Source organism: Capra hircus, chromosome 8 (assembly GCF_001704415.2).
Source record: "Capra hircus breed San Clemente chromosome 8, ASM170441v1, whole genome shotgun sequence".
NCBI classification, from domain to species: Eukaryota; Metazoa; Chordata; class Mammalia; order Artiodactyla; family Bovidae; genus Capra; species Capra hircus.
The window spans coordinates 100,888,465-100,909,756 of NC_030815.1; the positions used below are offsets into that span (position 1 = coordinate 100,888,465).

The 21,292-nt window shown below is 35.9% G+C and overlaps 1 protein-coding gene across 1 annotated transcript in view; it reads right to left on the bottom strand.

Annotated features, from left to right (window-relative positions):
• The window catches only part of C8H9orf84 (chromosome 8 C9orf84 homolog), an 85,334-nt gene extending 69,715 nt beyond the window's left edge, over positions 1-15,619 (bottom strand). Inside the window, exons 1-3 of the mRNA XM_018052786.1 lie at positions 15,430-15,619; positions 11,278-11,365; positions 2,607-2,785 (exon numbers count right to left, since the gene is read on the bottom strand). Of these exons, the coding sequence (XP_017908275.1) occupies positions 2,607-2,785; positions 11,278-11,365; positions 15,430-15,619 (457 nt within the window). The remainder of the gene's footprint in view (positions 1-2,606; positions 2,786-11,277; positions 11,366-15,429) is intronic.

A 21,292-nucleotide genomic window follows, 5' to 3' on the forward strand; every position in this document is an offset into this window, starting at 1 on the left:
AGTATCTACTAGAGAAGTGTGATATAGCTTACATGTTAGAAAACACGACTGCTTCGTGTCGTGTTTGAAACACAGGTTTGAAACAGGTTTCGTGTTTGAAACGTGAAACACAGGTTTCTCCTCTGCTCACTCTATCTATTGTGTTTGGATCACTTTAGAATCTTAGCTAATAGTATCAGTGCTTTAGCAGTTTCTAGGCCCAGGGATGGAAGGGGGAGCAATGGTCTCTTGTTCTGGGCAGTGGCCTTTCAGTTAAGTAATTTTAAATGGTATGAGAGAAGGATAATTTGAAGTGAAGTCTCCCATGACCAACTATTTGATACATCATTGGTACACATGTACTTAATAAATATATGGTATAGAGTAGGCAGCCCAGGACCATGCCTTTGCCTGGTGCTAACTTAAAATTACCAAAAGAGAAACTGTTATGTAAATTAGCCTCTTAAGAGATTGTTTATCAGAACTTGTTAAGTTCCCGACAATCCTGTGGCTGAAAACGTCCCGTGATATGCCAGAGAAAGTTGGCCAATCAGCACCATGTCTAAGCAGGCTTTAGCTGAGATAATTAAACAAGGTTCATTCGTACATCCATTCTGTAAATATTAATGAAGTCATATTAATAGTAAAGACTCAAAAATCATTCATTTATATCCCCATCTCCACTTTCCACTTTGAAACACTGACCCTCTAGCTGTCTTTCCTTCCTAAAGGCTCATCCTAGTACTTCTGGGAGTACCATGGGGACATCTCATATCAGTTTTGAGGTCTTTTTTTCCTAACCATTCTGTTTTGTTGAGCCACGTGAGGGCAGCATTACACCACAACCAATGTTCTTTTTACCTATACAAAGGTTTTAACAGAGGTGCTACTTCCTTATATTCTTAAGGCTATACACATACCCTGGATTTCTTATCTTATTACACTAGTATATGTACCAATACAGATATGAGGAGACTGTTTTCCTCTACTGTAGAGGAGTGTTAAGTTGTCATGAGGAAACAAAATTTTGGCTAGTTAGCTATGAAAAAAAAGCAAAAAAGAGATCTACTGACAGGAAAGAGGATGGGGTTATTCTTGGCAGAAAACCCAATACAATGAAATGAAAACAACTGAGTTCACTAAACTGATAAAAAACTATAAAATCAATGGTTTTCAAATATATATACATATATATACATGAACCTAGTCAAAAATTAATGGAAAAACGTGTTCATCATGGCCACAAACATACAAATATTGAGAAATAAACACCAGAAGTGTGCAGAATGTCTATGGAAGATACCATAAAACATTACCAAGGATCATTACCAATAAACAAAAGCAAAAACAACAAAACTTGAAGAAAAGGCAAAATAAACCATTTTCCTGGCTAAAAAATGTTAACTACGGTAAAAACTAAAAAGTTTCAGTTTCTCAAGAAGTCTGTCTTAGAATCTGGAAAGCTGATTACAAAGTAAATCTAGAAGAATACAGATGTGAGAGTAGGAGGGAAAAGACTAATTAATACATGTTATATTTGTATATTAAATAGTTAAAACTGTATGATACTCACACAATAATAGCAAGTCAGTAAAACATACTAGAATATCCAGAAACAAACTATAATGTGGAAAAGGATTTGGCATATAATGTAAGTGACATTTCTAATCAATGGGGAAAGCAAAGAGGATTCCCCAAGTAATATTGGGACCACTGCAAAAACATTTGGGATTAAAAAAAATTTTACTTTTAATCATATACTGAAATCTTAAAGGAAACTTTATGTAAAAATATGAATAAATATTTATTTACTCCAAAGAAGAATTTTCTAAGTATAAAAACAATGATAGAAATCATAAAGGGAATGGTTAGGTTCAAATTAAATATATATGGGGTTATTGATACCATTGATATATAAAGATAAAATTCAAGAATAGAAAAAGAGACAAAAAAGAATCATTTCACAAAATAAAAATACGCAAATGAACACTGAATACCAGTAATTTTAAAAATGCAAGTAAAAATATAATTTTTTGCCAGTCACATTGGATAAACATTTTACAACATCAGATTTAGAATATAATTTGGATAAAATATATCTTTAATTACTTACTGTAAATTCATAAAAACTGAGTGAACTTCCTAACACTGCAACTATTTTATCTCCACATTGAATTATGGTTTCACATAAATTAGATAAGATTGAAAATCTTCAGAATAAATGGGAAAATAAAATAGAACTATCACTTAATAATCTAATAATTTAATGTTATACCAGATTGTCATGTCATCAGATTGCTACAGAGATGCTAATATAACTATAGGAATATGTCGTGAGCAACCTTTGATGAAACTTCTGAGGCTATTTTGAAGCCCAGCACACTTAAACTCCAAAAACAATTAAATTACAAAAAGGAGATTAATATGAAAGAAAATATTTTGCTAATGTGGCAAAGCTTTGAATTTCAATTTTGCAGGTGGATATCCTTAGCAAAATAAAAAAATTTAAAAATCCAGTAAAACAAAAAAATCACTGAAATGAAAAAATTTTTTTAAAAATCACTGAAATGAAAATTTATATATTAGTAAGAAATGTTTTATAACAATGGAAATAACAAATGTTTTACCTTGTGCTTGAAGTGATGGACATTTTTCTAAGCAGCTGACAAGAGTAAAGAATTCATTGTAATCCTTATGGGTATGTAAGCTGGCTTCCTCTACTTCAGTTTGGGAGTTTGGGTTTGAACTTGGAACAATTTCATCAAATTCACAGTTAAGCTGGGTCACCATTCCTGTAACTGTTCTTCTATGATATACGAAAATTACTGATTTTGTGTATGTCTTATTTTAAAACATCTTTATTAATGAATAATACATGTTCACTGTAGAAAGTTACCAAATTCCAACAGATATAGAGAAACATTACCCATAGATCCATCATTCAAGAGATGAATTTAAAAAGTATGTATTTTCTCAATTACTTTTGAATATTTTAAAACAAAAGTGGATTCATATACATAGTATTTTGTAACCTGTTCTTTTCCACTAAGCAATGAAGCATGAGCACATTTACATGTCAGTCAATGTACATTCACTTCATTTTTTGAGTGGATGAACAAGATCCCGTTGTATAGGTAAATAATTTTTTCAACTAGTTCCCTGTTACTGCAAATTTAAATTTGTTATAATTGTTTGCTATTATGAGCAACAATGCAAGGAGTATCTTTGTGTACTTATCTGTTTTCTCAAAACGCAATTCCTAAAAATGGAAATGATGAGGTTAAAGATATATAGATTTTTAGACTTTTCCGTGCATTGCCAAAATGCCCTTGTGCTGGATAGTCAATGTCCGCTTTTCCATGTCATTATTCAACCTTTTATATCCTGTTCTACATCCTAGGAGACTAATCTCAGTGAACCAACTGAACTCCCTTACCCAGTCTTCTGCTTGGATTTAGCCAATGGAAGCACTGGCAGGAGATCAAAGGTGGGAAAATAAATAGGTTGAAATATTATTCTTCCCAAATCTTTCCCTTTGGGGCCACAGTTTGGAGAGACAGCTGCATTCTTCAACCAACAGTTACAACTTTAATCACACAGCATCTCTCTTGTAGCTTCAGTTCTTACTGTGTTGGTTACTTCAGTCCCCTTTCTCCTTCAAGCTTAGGGTGGTAATAACTTCCAGGCATTGTGAGTCCAGGGAACTTGGTTTTGGTTCCCTTGACCCTACCTGTACCTTACTTGTTTCCTGACTGACCCAGATATATCCACCATTGTTTATATCATCAGGATATTTGAACTTAAAACAGAACTTTCTACTGAATTTTCCAGTAAATAAATATACTATTGGCAATTCGGCTACATATTCTAATATATATTTTTATGATATCCTAAAATACTTAGCCTTAATAACCCTACACAGACTGAAAGAGCCAAAATCAATATAATTCCCCAGCGAACTGAAGAAAATAATGAATATGCCATATCTCAAAATCATGTGTAGAAAAACCTCTAGAGTTTCTGCTTTATTCTTTATAAAAATACAAGGTACCAGAAAAAAATATTTTAGCTCATTCAGTTTCATATTACTCATGAGAATGATGATTTCTATGTGGATCTTTAGAGACTTCTAAATTTAGTGCTTAGATAGCTACTTTTAAAATAAATATGACTGACAGAGACAATAATTAATAGTAATCGTTGGCATTATAGTTTTTAAAATTTTTTTAAACATAATTCTATTTATTTTTGGCTGTGCTGGGTGTTTGCTGCTGCACAGGCTTTTCTCTAGCTGCTGCAACTCTGTAGTTGTGGTACACGGGCTTCTCATTGTGGGGGCTTCTTTTGTTGCTGAGCACAGGCTCTAGGGTGTGCAAGCTTCAGTAGTTGTGGCACGTGGGCTCAATAGTTGTGGCACATGGGCTTAGTCGCTCCATAGCATGCAGGATCTTCCTGGATTATGGATCGAACCTGTGTCTTCTGCACTGGCAGGCAGATTCTTTACCATTGAGCCACCACAGAAGCCTGGTACTATAGTTTTGAGAAAACCCTGTCAATTCTCTTTCCCTCACCATAAGTGATCTGTAAAGACCAGTATTTCCAGGTTTTCTTTCCCCCTCCTTATCCAATATCATCTATTTTTTGTTCACTGGTACCTCCTCCTCTGCCTGACTTGTAGATCCTGATGTTTCCTGGGCCTTCAGTCTGAGCTGTCTTTGCTTTCTTTCTATATCATTCTTTTTTGGGTAAATTCATCCACTCCTGTTCACTAATTCCTTAACTCAAAAGAAATATTTATTGAGTGTCTACAATGTGCTAGCACCATGGTAGGCACTGAGTGTGGAGAGGTGAACAAACCAGTGTCCTTGCCCTAGTAAAGTTTTCCATGAAAATGGGATGATAAACAAATAAATAGGTAAATGACGTAATGTCAGGTGGTGAAAAACTCTTATGAGTGAAATAAAAGGAGGTATTAGGACATCAAGTAATAGCCAGAGGGATAACAAAAGGTATGTTTTAGAGAGAGTAGTTAGTGAACGGCCTTCTGAGGAGCTATAGTTACCTGAATAATGGTAAAGAGCAAGCCATACAGAGGCTCAGAGTAGAGGACCAAGTGACATAGTCAAAGAAAAGCAGAAAGGTCAGGTTGACTGGAGTTGAGTAAGGTTAGATAGGTGGGCAAGGACAAGATTATGTTGGATCTTAGAGGACTTGGTAAGAACACTGGATTTTATTCTATGTGAAATGGGATACCAATGATGAAAGGCATAACCCATCAATAACTGAAACATTTCATGAACTGCTTTGTGTCTTAAAAAAAAAAATCACAGGCAAACTCGTATAAGAAAATAAGGAGTAAATTCTTGTGACTTCAGTTTAGGTAAAGCCTTCTTAGATTTGATACCAAAAGTACAAATAACAAAAGAATAATTAGATAAATTGAACTTCATCAAAATCCAAAAAATTTTCTACTTGAAAGGATACTATCAAGGGAGTGAAAAGGCAATCCATAGGAGAAAATATTAGTAAATCACATATCTAATAAGAGACTTGGATCTGGAATACATAATACATAAGGAACTCTTAAACTTCAATAATGAAAAGGCACATAACATAATTTTAAAATGGCAAAGAACTTGAATAGTCATTTATCCAAGGAAGATATACTAACAGCCAATAATTAAAGGAAAAGAAGTTCAACATCATTAGCCATCAGGGAAATGAAAATCAAAACTACAGTGACATGCAATGAGTCATTCACTAGGATGGTTATAATTAAAAAGACAGATAACAAGTGTTGGCAAGATATAAATTGTAACCTTCATAAAGAAAGCTGAGGGCTGAAGAATTGATGCTTTTGAACTGTGGTGTTGGAGAAGACTCTTGAGAGTCCCTTGCAAAGAGATCCAACCAGTCCATCCTAAAGGAGATCAGTCCTGGGTGTTCATTGGAAGGACTGATGCTGAAGCTGAAACTCCAGTACTTTGGCCACCTCATATGAAGAGTTGACTCATTGGAAAAGACTCTGATGCTAGGAGGGATTTGGGGGCAGGAGGAGAAGAGGACGACAGAGGATGAGATGGCTGGACGGCATCACCAACTCAATGGACATGAGTTTGAGTGAACTCCGGAAGCTGGTGATGGACAGGGAGGCCTGGCGTGCTGTGATTCATGGGGTCGCAAAGAGGTGGACACGACTGAGTGACTGAACTGAACTGAGTGGGAATATAAAATGGTACATCTACATGGAAAAGAAGTGTTTACAAAGTTACCATAAGATCTAGCAATTTCACTACTGGAGAGACAAAATCCTATGTCTGCATAAAAACAGTCCACAACTGTTTATGGGGCTTCCCTGGTGGCTCAGACAGTAAAGAATCTGCTTGCAAAGCTATGGTTTTTCCAGTAGTCATGTATGGATGAGAGTTAGACCATAAAGAAGGCTGAGCGCCAAAGAAGTGATGCTTTTGAACTGTGGTGCTGGAGAAGATTCTTGAGAGTTTATTGGACAGGAAGGAGATTGTCAATCCTGAATAGTCATTGAAAAGGCTGATGTTAAAGCTGAAGCTGCAATACTTTAGCCACCTAATGCAAAGAGCTGACTCATTGGAAAAGACCCTGATGCTGGGAAAGAGTGGGAGCAGCAGAAGGAAGCAACAGAGGATGAGATGATTGGATGGCATCACCGACTCAGTAGACATGCGTTTGAGCAAACTCTGGGAGAGAGTGAAGGACAGGAAAGCCTGGCATGTTGTAGTTCATGGGGTTGCAGAGTTGGACATACTTACCAAAAAACAACTGTTTATAGCAGCATTACTCATAAGAGCCAAAAAGTGGAAACAAATGTCCATCGTCGGATGAATGGATAAATACAATGTGGTATATTCACACAGTGGAATATTATTTGATCATAAAAAGTGAAGTGCTGATACATGCTACAAAATAAAAAAGTGTTAGTGACTCAGTCATGTCTCTTTGCAACCCCATGGACTGTAGCCCTCCAGGCTCCTTTGTCCATGGAATTCTCCAAGTAAGAATACTGAAGTGGATAGCCATTTCCTTCTCCAGGGGATCTTTCTGACCCAGGGATGAATCTTAAAAACATTATGCCAAGTAAAAGAAGCCGGTCACAAAGGATCACATATATATGTGTGATATTGTGATTTATAATAAGAGATTTATGTTTGGTCTTCATATCCATTTCTTGCACAAAGCTCCTAAGGTCATTGGACTTTCTTAAGTGCTAAAGTTGACTTTTGTTATGTTAATATGGTAACTTTTCGGAAGCACTTAAGGATGGTGATTGGTTGCCAGGAGAACCAACCATGTGATTAGAAGACTGCAACTTTCAGTTCCACTCCTCTGACCTCCAGGAGGGGGAGAGGGACTGGAAGTTGAATCAACTGCCAGTGACATGTAATCAATCCTGCCCATGTAATGAAGCCTTTGTAAAAACACAAAAGGACTGGGTTAAGAAAACATCCAGGTTGGTGAACACATGGAGGTGCTGGGAAAGTAGGGTGATGGGAGAGAACATGGAAGTTCCATGACCTTTTACCATGCCTTGCCCTATCTGTCTCTTCCATCTGACTGTTTCTGAGTTATACCCTTTTATAGTAAACTGGTAATTCAGTAAGTAAAATATTCCTGTGAATTCTATGAGTCTAGAATTCATAGTTGCTGGAGTCTATGAATCCAGCAAGTTGATTGAACCCAAAGAAGGGATTGTTGGAATCTCTGATCTATAGCTGGTCAGTCAGAAGCACAGGTGATAACCTTGCAAATGGCCTCTGAAGTGTAGGGTGCAGGGGAAGTTTCATAGGACTAAACTCTTAACCTATGGGATCTTAATTTCCATTAGATAACAAAGCTCCTGAATTTAAAATTAAATTTCAATTTGGGAAAGCCTGCTAAACCTTCTGCTCAGTTTTGCTCTGGACCAAAAACTGCTCTAAAAAATAAAGTTCATTAAAAATACTTCATGAGACAAACTTGAAACTAATGATGGCTAACACACACACAAGGAGGGTGGAAGGTCATGGCTAGTAAGGTGGTTTCACAATTCACGAGGGACTGAGACTCCTTTTGTTCGACTCTGCCATTCCTAGACTTAGTCCTTGTCACGTATACTCCAAGGTGGTTGCTGCAGCCAACATCTGCATTCTAACATCAGGACGGAGAAAATGTGAAGGAGAAAAACACGCTGCTTCCTTCTAAGCCATTCTCCACAAATTGCATAAGTCCCTTTTGCTTATATGCTTTGGGAAGAGCTTAGTCATATGGCTACATTTGGCTATAGGGAGGCAGAGAAATGTGAATTTTATCCTAGGTGGTGCCACAGATTCCATCTTCTTTGCCATGGGTTCTGTCTTGAAGGTACTATAAAATGAATGGAGGGTCAGACATGACAGGGTGCCCATTCCTTCAGGGCCTCGAATTTCTCTCATACAAGAATCTTTTGTGTGCGCCAAAGTAGCCTGATCATTACTTATTGAATGTTCTTGACTCTGTATCTTCAGATGTACTGTTTCCTTTGAAATGCTTTCTTTCAAGTTAGTTTCTCCTTTGCCCAACACAAGCTCAATTCCCACTTCTTTATGAAGTTGATCTCTCCTGCTTATAAATGCACAGCTCTACCAATCTAATTCACAGGGAGAAGAGAGATTTTAGAGATTATTTTGTATCACGTGACTCAAACTAGGTTCTTGGACCAGTAGCATCAGCACACTTAGGAGCGTATTAGACATACAGAATCTCAGGCCCCACCACAGACCGACTGAATCAGAATCTTCATTTTTAACAGGATCTTCAGGTGATTCATATGTAAATTAAAGTTTGAGAAGCACTGACCCATCATTTTTATACTGAATCAGAAAGTGAGGGTCAGGGACTTCCCTGGTGGTCCAGCAGTTAGGAATCCACCTGCCAGTGCAGGGGACTTAGGTTCCATCCCTGGTCCATGAAGATTCCACGTGCCACAGAGCAACTAAGCCTATGTGCCACAACTACTGAGCCAAGGCTCTAGAACCTGTGCTTTGCAAGAAGAAAAGTCACGGTAAGCAAAAGCCCATGAATCTCAATAAATAGTAGCCCCTGCTCTCGGTAACTAGAGAACACCTCAGTTCAGTTCAGTTCAGTCACTCAGTTGTGTCCGACTCTTTGTGACCCCATGAATCGCAGCACGCCAGGCCTCCCTGTCCATCACCAACTCCCTGAATTTACTCAAATTCACATCCATCGAGTCGGTGATGCTATCCAGCCATCTCATCCTCTGTTGTCCCCTTCTCCTCCTGCCCCTAATCCCTCTCAGCATTAGAGTCTTTTCCAATGAGTCAACTCTTCGCATGAGGTGGCCAAAGTACTGGAGTTTCAACTTCAGCATCATTCCTTCCAAAGAAGTCCCGGCACTGATCTCCTTTAAGATGGACTGGTTGGATCTCCTTGCAGTCCAAGGGACTCTCAAGAGTCTTCTCCAACACCACAGTTCAAAAGCATCAATTCTTCAGTACTCAGCTTTCTTCACAGTCCAACTCTCACATCCATACATGACTACTGGAAAAACCATAACATTGACTAGACAGACCTTTGTTGGCAAAGTAATGTCTCTGCTTTTGAGTATGTTAACTAGGTTGGTCATAACTTTTCTTCCAAGGAGTAAGCGTCTTTTAATTTCATGGCTGCAGTCACCATCTGCAGTGATTTTGGAGCCCCCAAAATAAAGTCTGACACTGTTTCCACTCTTTCCCCATCTATTTCCCATGAAGTGATGGGACCAGATGCCATGATCTTCGTTTTCTGAATGTTGAGCTATAAGCCAACTTTTTCACTCTCCTCTTTTACTTTCATCCAGAGGGTCTTTAGTTCCTCTTCACTTTCTGCCATAAGGGTGGTGTCATCTGCATATCTGAGGTTATTGTTATTTCTCCCGGCAATCTTGATTCCAGCTTGTGCTTCTTCCAGCCCAGCGTTTCTCATGATGTACTCTGCATAGAATTTAAATAAGCAGGGTGACAATATACAGCCTTGACGTCCTCCTTTCCCTATTTGGAACCAGTCTGTTGTTCCATGTCCAGTTCTAACTGTTGCTTCCTGACCTGCATATAGGTTTCTCAAGAAGCAGAACGCCTACTGGTAACAAAGACCCAGTACAGCCAAAAATAAATAAATAAAAAGTGAGGGTCAGAGAGAGAAAATGGCTCATTGACTAGTTAGTACTTAACTTTTCAAATGAAGAGTTAAAATCCACATCTTTTAGTTCTTAGTGCAAAGCTCTTTCCACTACACCTTTTTGCATCCTCCCTGCTCTAGAGTTTAGTCCTGTGATAGATACTCTGCATTGACCTTATACCTTGTGATAGACCTTTTGAGGGTCATTTTATATTATCATTTAGTTCTTAACATTGTCAATTTTTTTCTGTTCATATATTATCTTCCTAATCTGATTTTAAATTCCTAGATGACAGAAATAGTATATAGGGCTTCTCTTAGTGTCTAGACACATATAAGTTGGTCATTTGTTTCTTTCAAATGTAACTAAGGAAAACAAATTACTAAAACTTGAAAATCTGAAAACTAACTAAATCCTTTGGGTCTGATCAGAACTCTTTGCATGAAGTGATGCAACAGAGTAAATTATTTACATTTGCACTAAAATCTCTATTTTGTGTCTACCTGAACAACACAGAATGGGTTAGATATTCTTCCTCGTATTATGTTCTGTGTGCCTATCTCTGTCATTGAACTTCCCACATTCTATCGTATTATTTATTTATAAATCTCTTATTCTCTATTTTCTTATGTTCTTTGAGAGTGGAGACTGTATCTAATTTTTTTATCCTGTATCCAGCACACAATGTGGTATCTGATAAATATTTGATGAATGACTAGACTACTAATAAATAACATTTTGACAAAGTATGTTAGAAAATAGCCTTAAGTCTGCATTTATACTACAAGGATAAACCACTGATTTTAATATAAAGGATTTTCTATAGATACTTTCTACCAAAATTTCACTTATTGTTAAAGCATAATAGCATCTTGGTTTTATTTCTGTCTCTTGCAAAACAAATGCACAGAAAACTGTTAATATGTGATAATGAGGGAAAGGTTAAAAAAAGAGGTTGTAAATAATTTTGATTAAACTCTTCTTTGCGGTTCAGACTAGGACTTGTTTTTTGGATTAAAGAAGAAAACCTGTGAGGATACAAATGAAAGGATCTTTTCTCTTAGGTAACTGAGGAACTTACTATTCATCTTCTAGATGTAAAGGGGAAATTTGGGGTTAAGGACACATACTTCTCAAGGAACTCGTCCACCGTGAGACTTGCTTTCCATTGATCCAAGACTGAGATATCTGTCTTTCCCCAGACTGAAACAGCTGAAACTAGAAAGGAGAATGGTAAACATTAGCTTCTGGAATTTTCTTTTACACAACACAGGGAAGCCAAACATTCACCTTTTACATTATGGTATTATCTTTATTTGTTCACAAATGTAATTTTTTTAAAGTTATCAGTTCAGTTCAGTTGCTCTGACATGTCTGACTTTATGTGGCCCCACAGACTGCAGCACACCAGGCCTCCCTGTCCATCATCAACCCCCGGAGCTTGCTCAAACTCAAGTCCATCGAGTTGGTGATGCCATCCTACCATCTCATCCTCTGTCATCCCCTTCTCCTCTTGCCTTCAATCTTTCTCAGTGTCAGGGTCTTTTCAAATGAGTCAGTTCTTTGCATCAGGTGGCCAAAGTATTAGAGCTTCAGTTTCAGCATGTCCTTCCAATGAATATCAGGACTGATTTTCTTTAGGATTGACTGGTTAGATCTCCTTGCAGTCCAAGGGACTCTCAAGAGTCTTCACCACCACAGTCCAAAAGCATCAATTCTTCAGCACTCAGCTTTCTTTATGGTCCAACTCTCACATCCATGCATGACTACCGGAAAAACCATAGCTTTGACTTGATGGACCGTTGTCAGCAAAGCAATGTTTCTGCTGTTTAATATGCTGTCTAGGTTTGTCTTAGCTTTTCTTCCAAGGAGCAAGCATCTTTTGATTTCATGGCTGCAGTCACCATCTGCAGTGATTTTGGAGCCCAAGAAAGTAAAGTCTGTCACTGTTTCCATTGTTTCCCCATCTATTTGCCATGAAATGATGGGACCGGATGCCATGATCTTCCTTTTTTGAATGTTGAGTTTTAAGCCAACTTTTTCACTCTCCTCTTTCACTTTCATCAAGAAGCTCTTTAATTCTTCTTCACTTTCTGCCATAAAGGTGGTGTCATCTGCATATCTGAGGATATTGATATTTCTCCCAGCAATCTTGATTCCAGCTTGTGCTTCATTCAGCCCAGGATTTCACATAATGTACTTTGCATATAAGTTAAATAAACAGGATGACAATATTCAGCCTTGATGTACTCATTTCCCAATATTTGTTCCATGTCCAGTTCTAATTGTTGTTTCTTGACCTGCATATAGATTTCTCAGAAGGCAGGTAAGGTGGTCTGTTATTCCCTTCTCTTTAAGAATTTTCCACAGTTTGTTGTGATCCACACAGTCAACGGCTTTGGCATAGTCAATAAAGCAGAAGCAGATGTTTTTCTGGAACTCTCTTGCTTTTTCAATGATCCAATGAATGTTTGCAATTTGATCCCTGGCTCCTCTGCCCTTTCTACATCCAGCTTGAACATCTGCAAGTTCATGGTTCATGTATTGTTAAAGCCTGGCTTGGAGAATTTTGAACAATTACTTTGCTAGAGTGTGAGATGAGTGCAATTATGTGGTAATTGGAATATTTTTTAGCATTGCCTTTCTTTGGGAATGGAATAAAAACTGACCTTTTCCAGTCTTGTGGCCACTGCTGAGTTTTCCAAATTTGCTGGCATACTGAGTGCAGCACTTTCACAGCATCATCATTTAGGTTTGAAATAGCTCAACTGGAATTCCATTACCTCCACTAGCTTTGCTTGTAGTGATGCTTCCTACGGCCCACTTGACTTCACTCCAGGATGTCTGGCTGCAGGTAGGTGATCACACCATCGTCATTATCTGGGTCAGTAAGATAGTTTTGTGTAGTTCTTCTGAGTATTCTTGTCATCTCTTCTTAATAGCTTTATACAGTCAGTAAAAACAAGACAGGGAACTGACTATGTCTCAGATCATGAACTCCTTATTGCAAAATCCAGACTTGAACTGAAGAAAGTAGGGAAAACCACTAGACCATTCAGGTATGACCAAAATCAAACCCCTTACCATTATACAGTGGAAGTGACAAATAGATTCAAGGGATTAGATTCGATAGAGTCAGAGTGCCGGAAGAACTATGGACAGAGGTTTGTGACATTGTACAGAAGGCAGTGATCAAGACCATTCCCAAGAAAAAGAAATGCAAAAAGGCAAAATGATTGTCTTGAGGAGGCCTTACAAAGAGCTGAGAAAAGAACAGAAGCTAAAGGCAAAGAAGAAAAGGAAAGATATACCCATCTGAATGCAGAGTTCCAAAGAATAGCAAGGAGAGATAAGAAAGCCTTCCTCAGTGATCAATGCAAAGAAATAGAGGAAAACCATAGGATGGGAAAGACTAGAGATCTCTTCTAGTTATACCAGATTCCAAATACTTAAATAATCATTCTGATTTTTACAGCCCCCACCGAAAAAAAAAAAAAAAAAAAAAGCAACCCCAAACAACCCTCTCAATCATGGAACAATATCACCTAAACATAGGATCCTCATTTTTACAGCCTTTCTTTTGCTTATACAGCACTACCATCCCAGACAATCCTGTTCCACAGCTCATGTGACTCCTCATAAAACCAGCTCACTTTGATACACTCCCCTTGAAGGGCCATAATATTGTCAGTAGCACACACTTCAGTACTTAATCATATACAGTCATATTTTAAATTTTTATGTGTATCTATAGCTTGTCTCCCAAAATAGACCCTCAGTTCCTTAAGGAGAGGGACCATGTCAGATGCTTGTGTCAGCAAAAGCAACTCACTGAAGAGGCAAAGGACTTGTATTCTAAGTGTTGGTTCTTACTAGTTTTGTTACCTTGAACAAATCACTGAACATTTGAGTCTGTGCTTCACTGAAAAATATAAAAGTTTAGTGGTTAAGAATACAGGTCTGAAAAAAAAAAAGAATACAGGTCTGGAATCACCCTAACTAGATTTTAATACATATACTGCTACCTACTAACTGTATGATCTTGTGTAAATCTCTTATCCTCTTTCGAACTCAGTGTCTTTATCTGTAAACTAGGAATAATAATGACCTTTTCATAGTGTTGTAAAGATTAAATGTGCTAAGACATGTAAATTGCTTAGAATGGTGCCTGATATGGTATAACTGCCCAATAAATCTTGGATGTTATTATGATTTTTAAAAAGAAGAAAAGGAAAAGAAATAAGAGAAATAATTAATTCATTTTCCCTTCTGTACTTTAAGAAAAGCAGTTTGATGAAAACTACTACTCTTGATGGGGCTTCCTAGGTGGTGCTAGTGGTAAAAACCCGCCCGCCGTTGCAGGAGACATAAGAGATGTGAGTTCGGTCCCTGGGTCAGGAAGATCCCTCGAAGAGGGCATGGCAACCCACTGCAGTATTCTTGCCTGGAAAATCCCATGGACAGAAGAGCCTGGCAGGCTACAATATATAGGGTTGCAAAGAGTCAGACACAATTGAAGTGACTTAGCATGCACCCAAGTACACACTACTGGTGATCTTGTTTCCAACCTGATCGAGACCTTCAGTCCACTGACCCTATCATTTTCACAATATTCATCCTCCCTCATATCCTCATTTCCTTTCTCATACAGTTTAGTTTCCACGGCCTCATATCACAATCTTACAAATAGTCAAGTCCCTTGCCTCTCTTTCCCTTATACCAACTTAGAAGACCCCTAGTCTTCACTTGGTATATGTACACTAAAAGTGAAAATGTTAGTCGTTCTGTCGTATCTGGCTCTTTGTGACCCCAGGGAGGGTAGCCCACCAGGCTGTCCATTAAATTCTCCAGGCAAGAATACTGGAGTGGGTGGCCATTCCCTTCTCCAGGGATCTTCCCAACACAGGGATCCAACCTGGGTCTCCTGCATTGCAGGCGGATTCTTTACCATCTGCTCCACCAGGAACTCATATGCGTATATGTACACTAGAACAATTAAAAATTATTTGGAAAAAAATTCACCCAGCCATTCTGAATGAGCTCACTTCAAATTATGACCATAAATTTTAAATGGGCATCCAACTTTGACAGATGATAATAGTAATTCATCTTAATATCCTTCTAATAAAAAGGATTTTTTCATTCTTCAAGACATTTGACACCCCCCTTCAAATTTTTGATACTCATCCCCCTACCCACTCTCTGTCAGAAAATTAATATAAATAGAGAAGAAAAAACCTCATCTTCTACCACCAATTCTAACATCTAACTGGCATAAGTACCTACAAACTTTGCCTTCCTCTCTATCACAGTAGAAGAACCATCCTGGCTTTTAACACCAACTCCTCCAATTGTGCTCTTGGTTCTATTCTCTTTTACTGGGTTATCTTTTTTCTTTCCTGCATCATCATTTTCTCTCTTTTTACCAAGATTATTTCCTTTGGCAAACAAACATTTCATAGTTTCTTTCATTATCATGCATATATATATTTTTAATCTCACATCTTAAAAAAAATTTTCTTTAACTCATTTCTCCCTTCAGCTAGTGCACCTCCATTTTTCTATGTTCTGTCATAGCAAAAATCTTCAAAAGAGCTCACTGTGTCCACCATCTCATATCCCACTGTGCATTCTCTTCTCAAAATACTCTGATCAGGTTTTCATACATAATATTCCAGGGAAACCACTCCTATCAAGGTTATTGATCTACATTTAATTAAGCTAATGGTCAATTCTATTCTCATCTTACTTGACATTTTCCAAAGCAAAAGATGATACTTTGTACATATTCATTTAAAAAATAGTTTTATAGTCAGTGTATCATTACAACTTAGAGTAGCCTTCATACAGTTGGGAAAGATCTTACTCTAATACAACAGTAGAATGTCAGAATATTTTAAGACTTCATCATTTACATATCTTTTGTTTTATTCATATCTAGTGTAAGCTTTCCAATTCCTTACTCTGTCACTTAAATTCTTTGTCACATAAAAATATTAACTTTGTCACCTAAATACTTTGTCACATAAAAATATTAATTTATAAACTTCTTGGAAGTCTGATAAGAATACATTTTCATATAACGAGAAAACAGTACATTTTCTTAATAATTTATTATGCTAAGCTCTGAAATACTTTTAAAAATAGATTTTTAAAAAATAAAAATAAAATATACCTCTTGTCCATGGCCTCCTAAACTTATTATCAATAACACTTGCAGGATAATTGTCATCTTGATATAAACATGAAGGGATCCGAAGCAATAAAGTATCTTTGCACAACTTCTTTCTAACTACACTCTGTGTAAGAAAGATTATGAAATCTTTTAATATATATTGAATTTAAAATATTTTTCTGTCATATTCCAGAATATTAAAATTCTCTATTGTTTCAAATTTATATTATTTTCATTTAAAGATAATACATGTTCACTATAAAATATCTAACACATAACTACGTAACTGAGAAAGTCAAGGTCCCTAGTGATATCAATAAGTCTGGTATATTTTCCTACATACTTTATTTTCTAGATTAGGCTAAAATGTCTGTGTGTTTGATAAAAAAAAAATGGGATCATATCATTTATACACCATTTAGCAAAGTGCTGTTTTTCACTTTTAGTATAATATGGCTATCTTAACTTTTGTTTTCTACATCTTTGCACTGTTTCACTTGTGACATCCAGCAAACATGTTACTAAATTTCAAAAAATCTAATAATTAAAATTTAAAAGGATGTTAAATCAGTTAAGTAAGCATGTAAATAAAAATTCTCTATGCTTGGTTCTGCCTTTACTTTCCAGCTTTATTTCCCATTACTCTTTAATACTAACTGTAGTCTTCAAATAGAGCAATCACTACCCTCTTAACATTTGGTAATCACTTGCTCATCAACAGGATGCCTTTGAAAAATGCCCTGCTACTCTTTTCTAGCTGTCAAAATTCTATTCAACTTTCAAGGCTCATCTTAAGCAAATTTCTTCAGTGACTCCCAACTTGTCACAGAATTCATTATCTACGTATTTGGACAAATGATAGTTTCTTTCATTATTTCCCAAGAGTTTTATGTTTGCTAGGCTTAATAACATATTAAATAAGAGGCCCTTATTATCTAAGAATAAATAGTATAAAGAAAAGATGAGTTAAGTAATTCATAAAAAATGAAGACAAAAGTTTCATAGTCAAAAGTCAAAGGTTCATAGTCAAATGGAACATTACCTAAAAAACAAAATAAAGTCATAAAAATTAAAATTTATTTTAATTAAATTTTGTTTGTATTTAGCTTATAACTACTTTGTCATAATTTCCCTCAAAACTGCATTATATGATGATATGTGTGATACTAGTCATTACTTCATCTGTGATCATAAAGAAGATTTTTCTAAAAAATATTTGAGGATTTAATCAAAATTTCCCAAGGCATCTCTGACTCCTTTGATATTCAAACCTTTCTCTGTCTTACCTGTTATCTGATCTAATTTTGTCAGATTTTCATCTGATAATAGCTTTACCTGTTATTTGAGTGATTCTTCAAAAATGTTTTCATGAACTTTACAAAACGCTGTATCTTTTGCAAGATTTGCCATTGATTAGTATATTTGTACTGTATCATGGGGTTGTGGTACACCAGTGGGAAACTAAGATACCATGGGCAAGGATAAAAGTCTGAGGAAGTTTGAGTATAGACTAATTTTTCAAGTGGATAATACATTCATAAATATATCTGTGTAACAGTGACCTCTGATTCCCTACCACATATGTGGTACATATGCTTCCTTTGCAATGATACATTTGCCTCCCTGTTATGATGGAATAATAAGATGGTAAGAACTACGAACTGGTGTGTGACAATTATTCTAATTAGTTTCTTAACAATGTACCTGGTTTGAATTTCAGCTTTGTACAAGGTATTTAACTTCTCTAGACATCATTTTTCTAACCTGTAAAACTGTAAAACGTGTGTAATAATAGTATCTTCCTCATGGAGTAGTTATGATCATCAAATTGACATAATCCATCAAAAGAGTAAGTGATCAAATGACATAATTAATCAAAATAGTAAGGGACTAATACATACTGTTACAGTCATTTTATCATAGAGATAACTGGAGTTGTTTTTTCCCCATTCCTGCTGAGAAAAATCACTCAAGGTAATCCATAAAAGCAGCCCAAGCTTGCTAACAGTTTCCACTTTTTTCCCATTGACAGCCTCAAATTCACATTAAATTGGCAACAATTTCCTCCCCAAATAGTATTTTTAAGGTATATTAAAACTGGAAAGTAGTTTTTAGTGCATTTCAAAGTAGGACTAAGGATTACTCTAAGGACTACTAAAAAGTGATCATAATATACAGCGCATGTAGATAACACTTTCATAATTCTTAGTAATCAGGTCGTGATCTAATAACACTACCTCATTCAAATAATCTATTGCACAATATTTGAATGCTGGAAACATATCTTCTTTCTTTGGAAGCAGTACAAATTTCACATCTGTAAATATAAAAATTAAAAATAAATATTTGGTAGAATAGCAAAGCTAGGAGCAGAAAACCATTCTTAGTCACAAAACATTGGCTCATTCATTTTTTAAAAAGGCTCTGAATGATGAAAATTTAACTATGAAAATAACATTACTATGATTTAAATCTAATATGAAAATAATATATACATTGGTATAAAATTATTCTTATATTTTTCATATTCTTTTATCCATACAATCCTAGTTGGTAGATTATAATATATTTAATATCATCATTTTGTTGCAAAAGAGGCTGAGGTTCACAAGACTAATAGAGTGGTTTTCTCATGATAACCATATTTCTTAAGTGAACAAGGACAAAACTGTGCTGAAGCAGTGGAGTACAATTTGGAAAATTCCACTCTCTAAGAAAATATAAAGTGAAATCGTTCAGTTGTATCTGACTCTTTGTGACCCCATGGACTGTAGCCTACCAGGCTCCTCCATCCATGGGATTTTCCAGGCAAGAATATTGGAGTGGGTTGCCATTTCCTTTTCCAGGGGATCTTCCCGACCCAGGGATCAACACCAGGTCTCCTGCATTGTAGGCAGATGCTTTACCATCTGAGCCACCAGGGAAGTCCCAAGAAAATAAAAAGCCTTAAGTTAAATTCCCTTTTAGTTAGTTCATTTGGGATAAAACAAATATAGTATATTATTTTTAGGTCATTGGGTCATTATTAGTAACTCAAAAAATTCACCTAATGAAGTAAAATTTTTTTCTTTTCTTTTCCAGTATGGTTTATCCCAAGATACTGAATATAGTTCTCTGTGCTATACAGTAAGACTTTATTGTTTATCCATCATATATATAATAGTTTAGGATGGATAAACTATTTAATAGCTTAGGATAGATAAACCAGTTAATAGTTAAACTATTAAACTATTTAATAGATTGGGATAGATACACCAGTCAATCCTAAAAAAAGGAAATCAGTCCTGAATATTCATTGAAAGAACTGATGCTGAAGCTCTAATACTTTGGCCACCTGATGCGAAAAACTGACTCATTTGAAAAGACCCTGATACTGGGAACAATTGAAGGTGGGAGGAGAAGGGGATGACAGAGGATGAGATGGTTGGATGGCATCACCAACTCGATGGGCATGAGTTTGAGCAAGCTCTGGGAGTTGGTAATGGACAGGGAAACCTGGCATGCTACCGTCCATGGGGCCACAAAGAGTTGGACACAACCGAGCGACTGAACTGAATTGATGCATAATAGTAATAGTAATAGTACATCCATTAGTCCTAGATAGTCCCAATAAGTAAACTTTTGAAAGCTGAATAAGTCCAAGATAGTTTCAAGAATCAGAGGAATTACAGCTTAGAAAGTTTACTCTAGGACACAGTCCAGTTTATCAGAAAGTTCTTAGCATTTTTATCAATCATTTAAAATATTGTGAGGAATTCAGATATAAACTAGTTTTCATACACTAGTAGTTTGTCAATAAGCTTTCAGTGAATGAAACATATATTTTAATTCAAATGGTCTTGCCTTGGTTTCATTATCATTCTGTTTGATATATGTTTATCAATATAATAAATTATCAATTTAATATAATAAATCATATTATAATTTATTATATTATCAATATAATATTAATAATATAATATTGATATATTATATAATGTATCAATAATATAATATATCATATAATGTAATCAATTATATAATATAATATTATCAATATTGATATAATATATCAATAATATAATATTATCAATATAATAAATTATCATTATCAATTTGTCTGAGGTTTACCTATTTCCAAATGGTAAAAGTGCTCACCAGGACTCATGTATATTAATTGGTTATGAACTATTCCTATTTTCAGTTATTATCAAGTGAACATCCTTAACTACTTAACTACTGGGTTAAAAAGCTAAGAGCAGACTTCTTAATATAGAGTAAAATCATTTCATTTCACTAACGAATCAGAACACATTTTGGATATTACAGTAAGTGCTCCAATGAAAACAAACCCCATAAGCTATCTGAATATTTTAAATATTGTTAGATCCTGATATCAACGAATGTGAGGAATACAGAATGTCATGGCCCTCTTTCACACTTAGCTGAACAACGCCAACATAGCATCTTCTAGCTGCTGATTACTTCTCTGGAAATATTTCCAACCATTATACTTTTGTACCTTTTCCATACAGTGTATCACTGATAGCTGAAGCAAATATTGATTCTAGAATTTCTACTTCCTGATACTGCATTTTCAGAAAAAATTATATGATTGTGCCTGATACCAGAAAAAGTTAAAAATCACAACTCTACCTAATTTATCCATTCAAGTTATTGCCGGCATTTTTCTTAAATGTTCCTTTCTTATGAAGCCTATATTCCATCAGCTTCAGATTCGTCACTCCCATAAACTACCTTAAATAATAATTACTGTTGTATTAAAGCTAACCATTTAAGTCCATGCTAGACACATAGTAATAAAAAAAACCGTTGCCATTTATAAAATTTCTTTCATCTATCAACTGTATTTTACTGCATTACAGATATCTGTATCCATCTCATAGTGCTGGGTGGATAGCGAGAGAGAAACTGGCTTGCTTCTAAAATCCAAGACAAGGGGGAAAACAAGTAAATCATGGTTAGAGAGA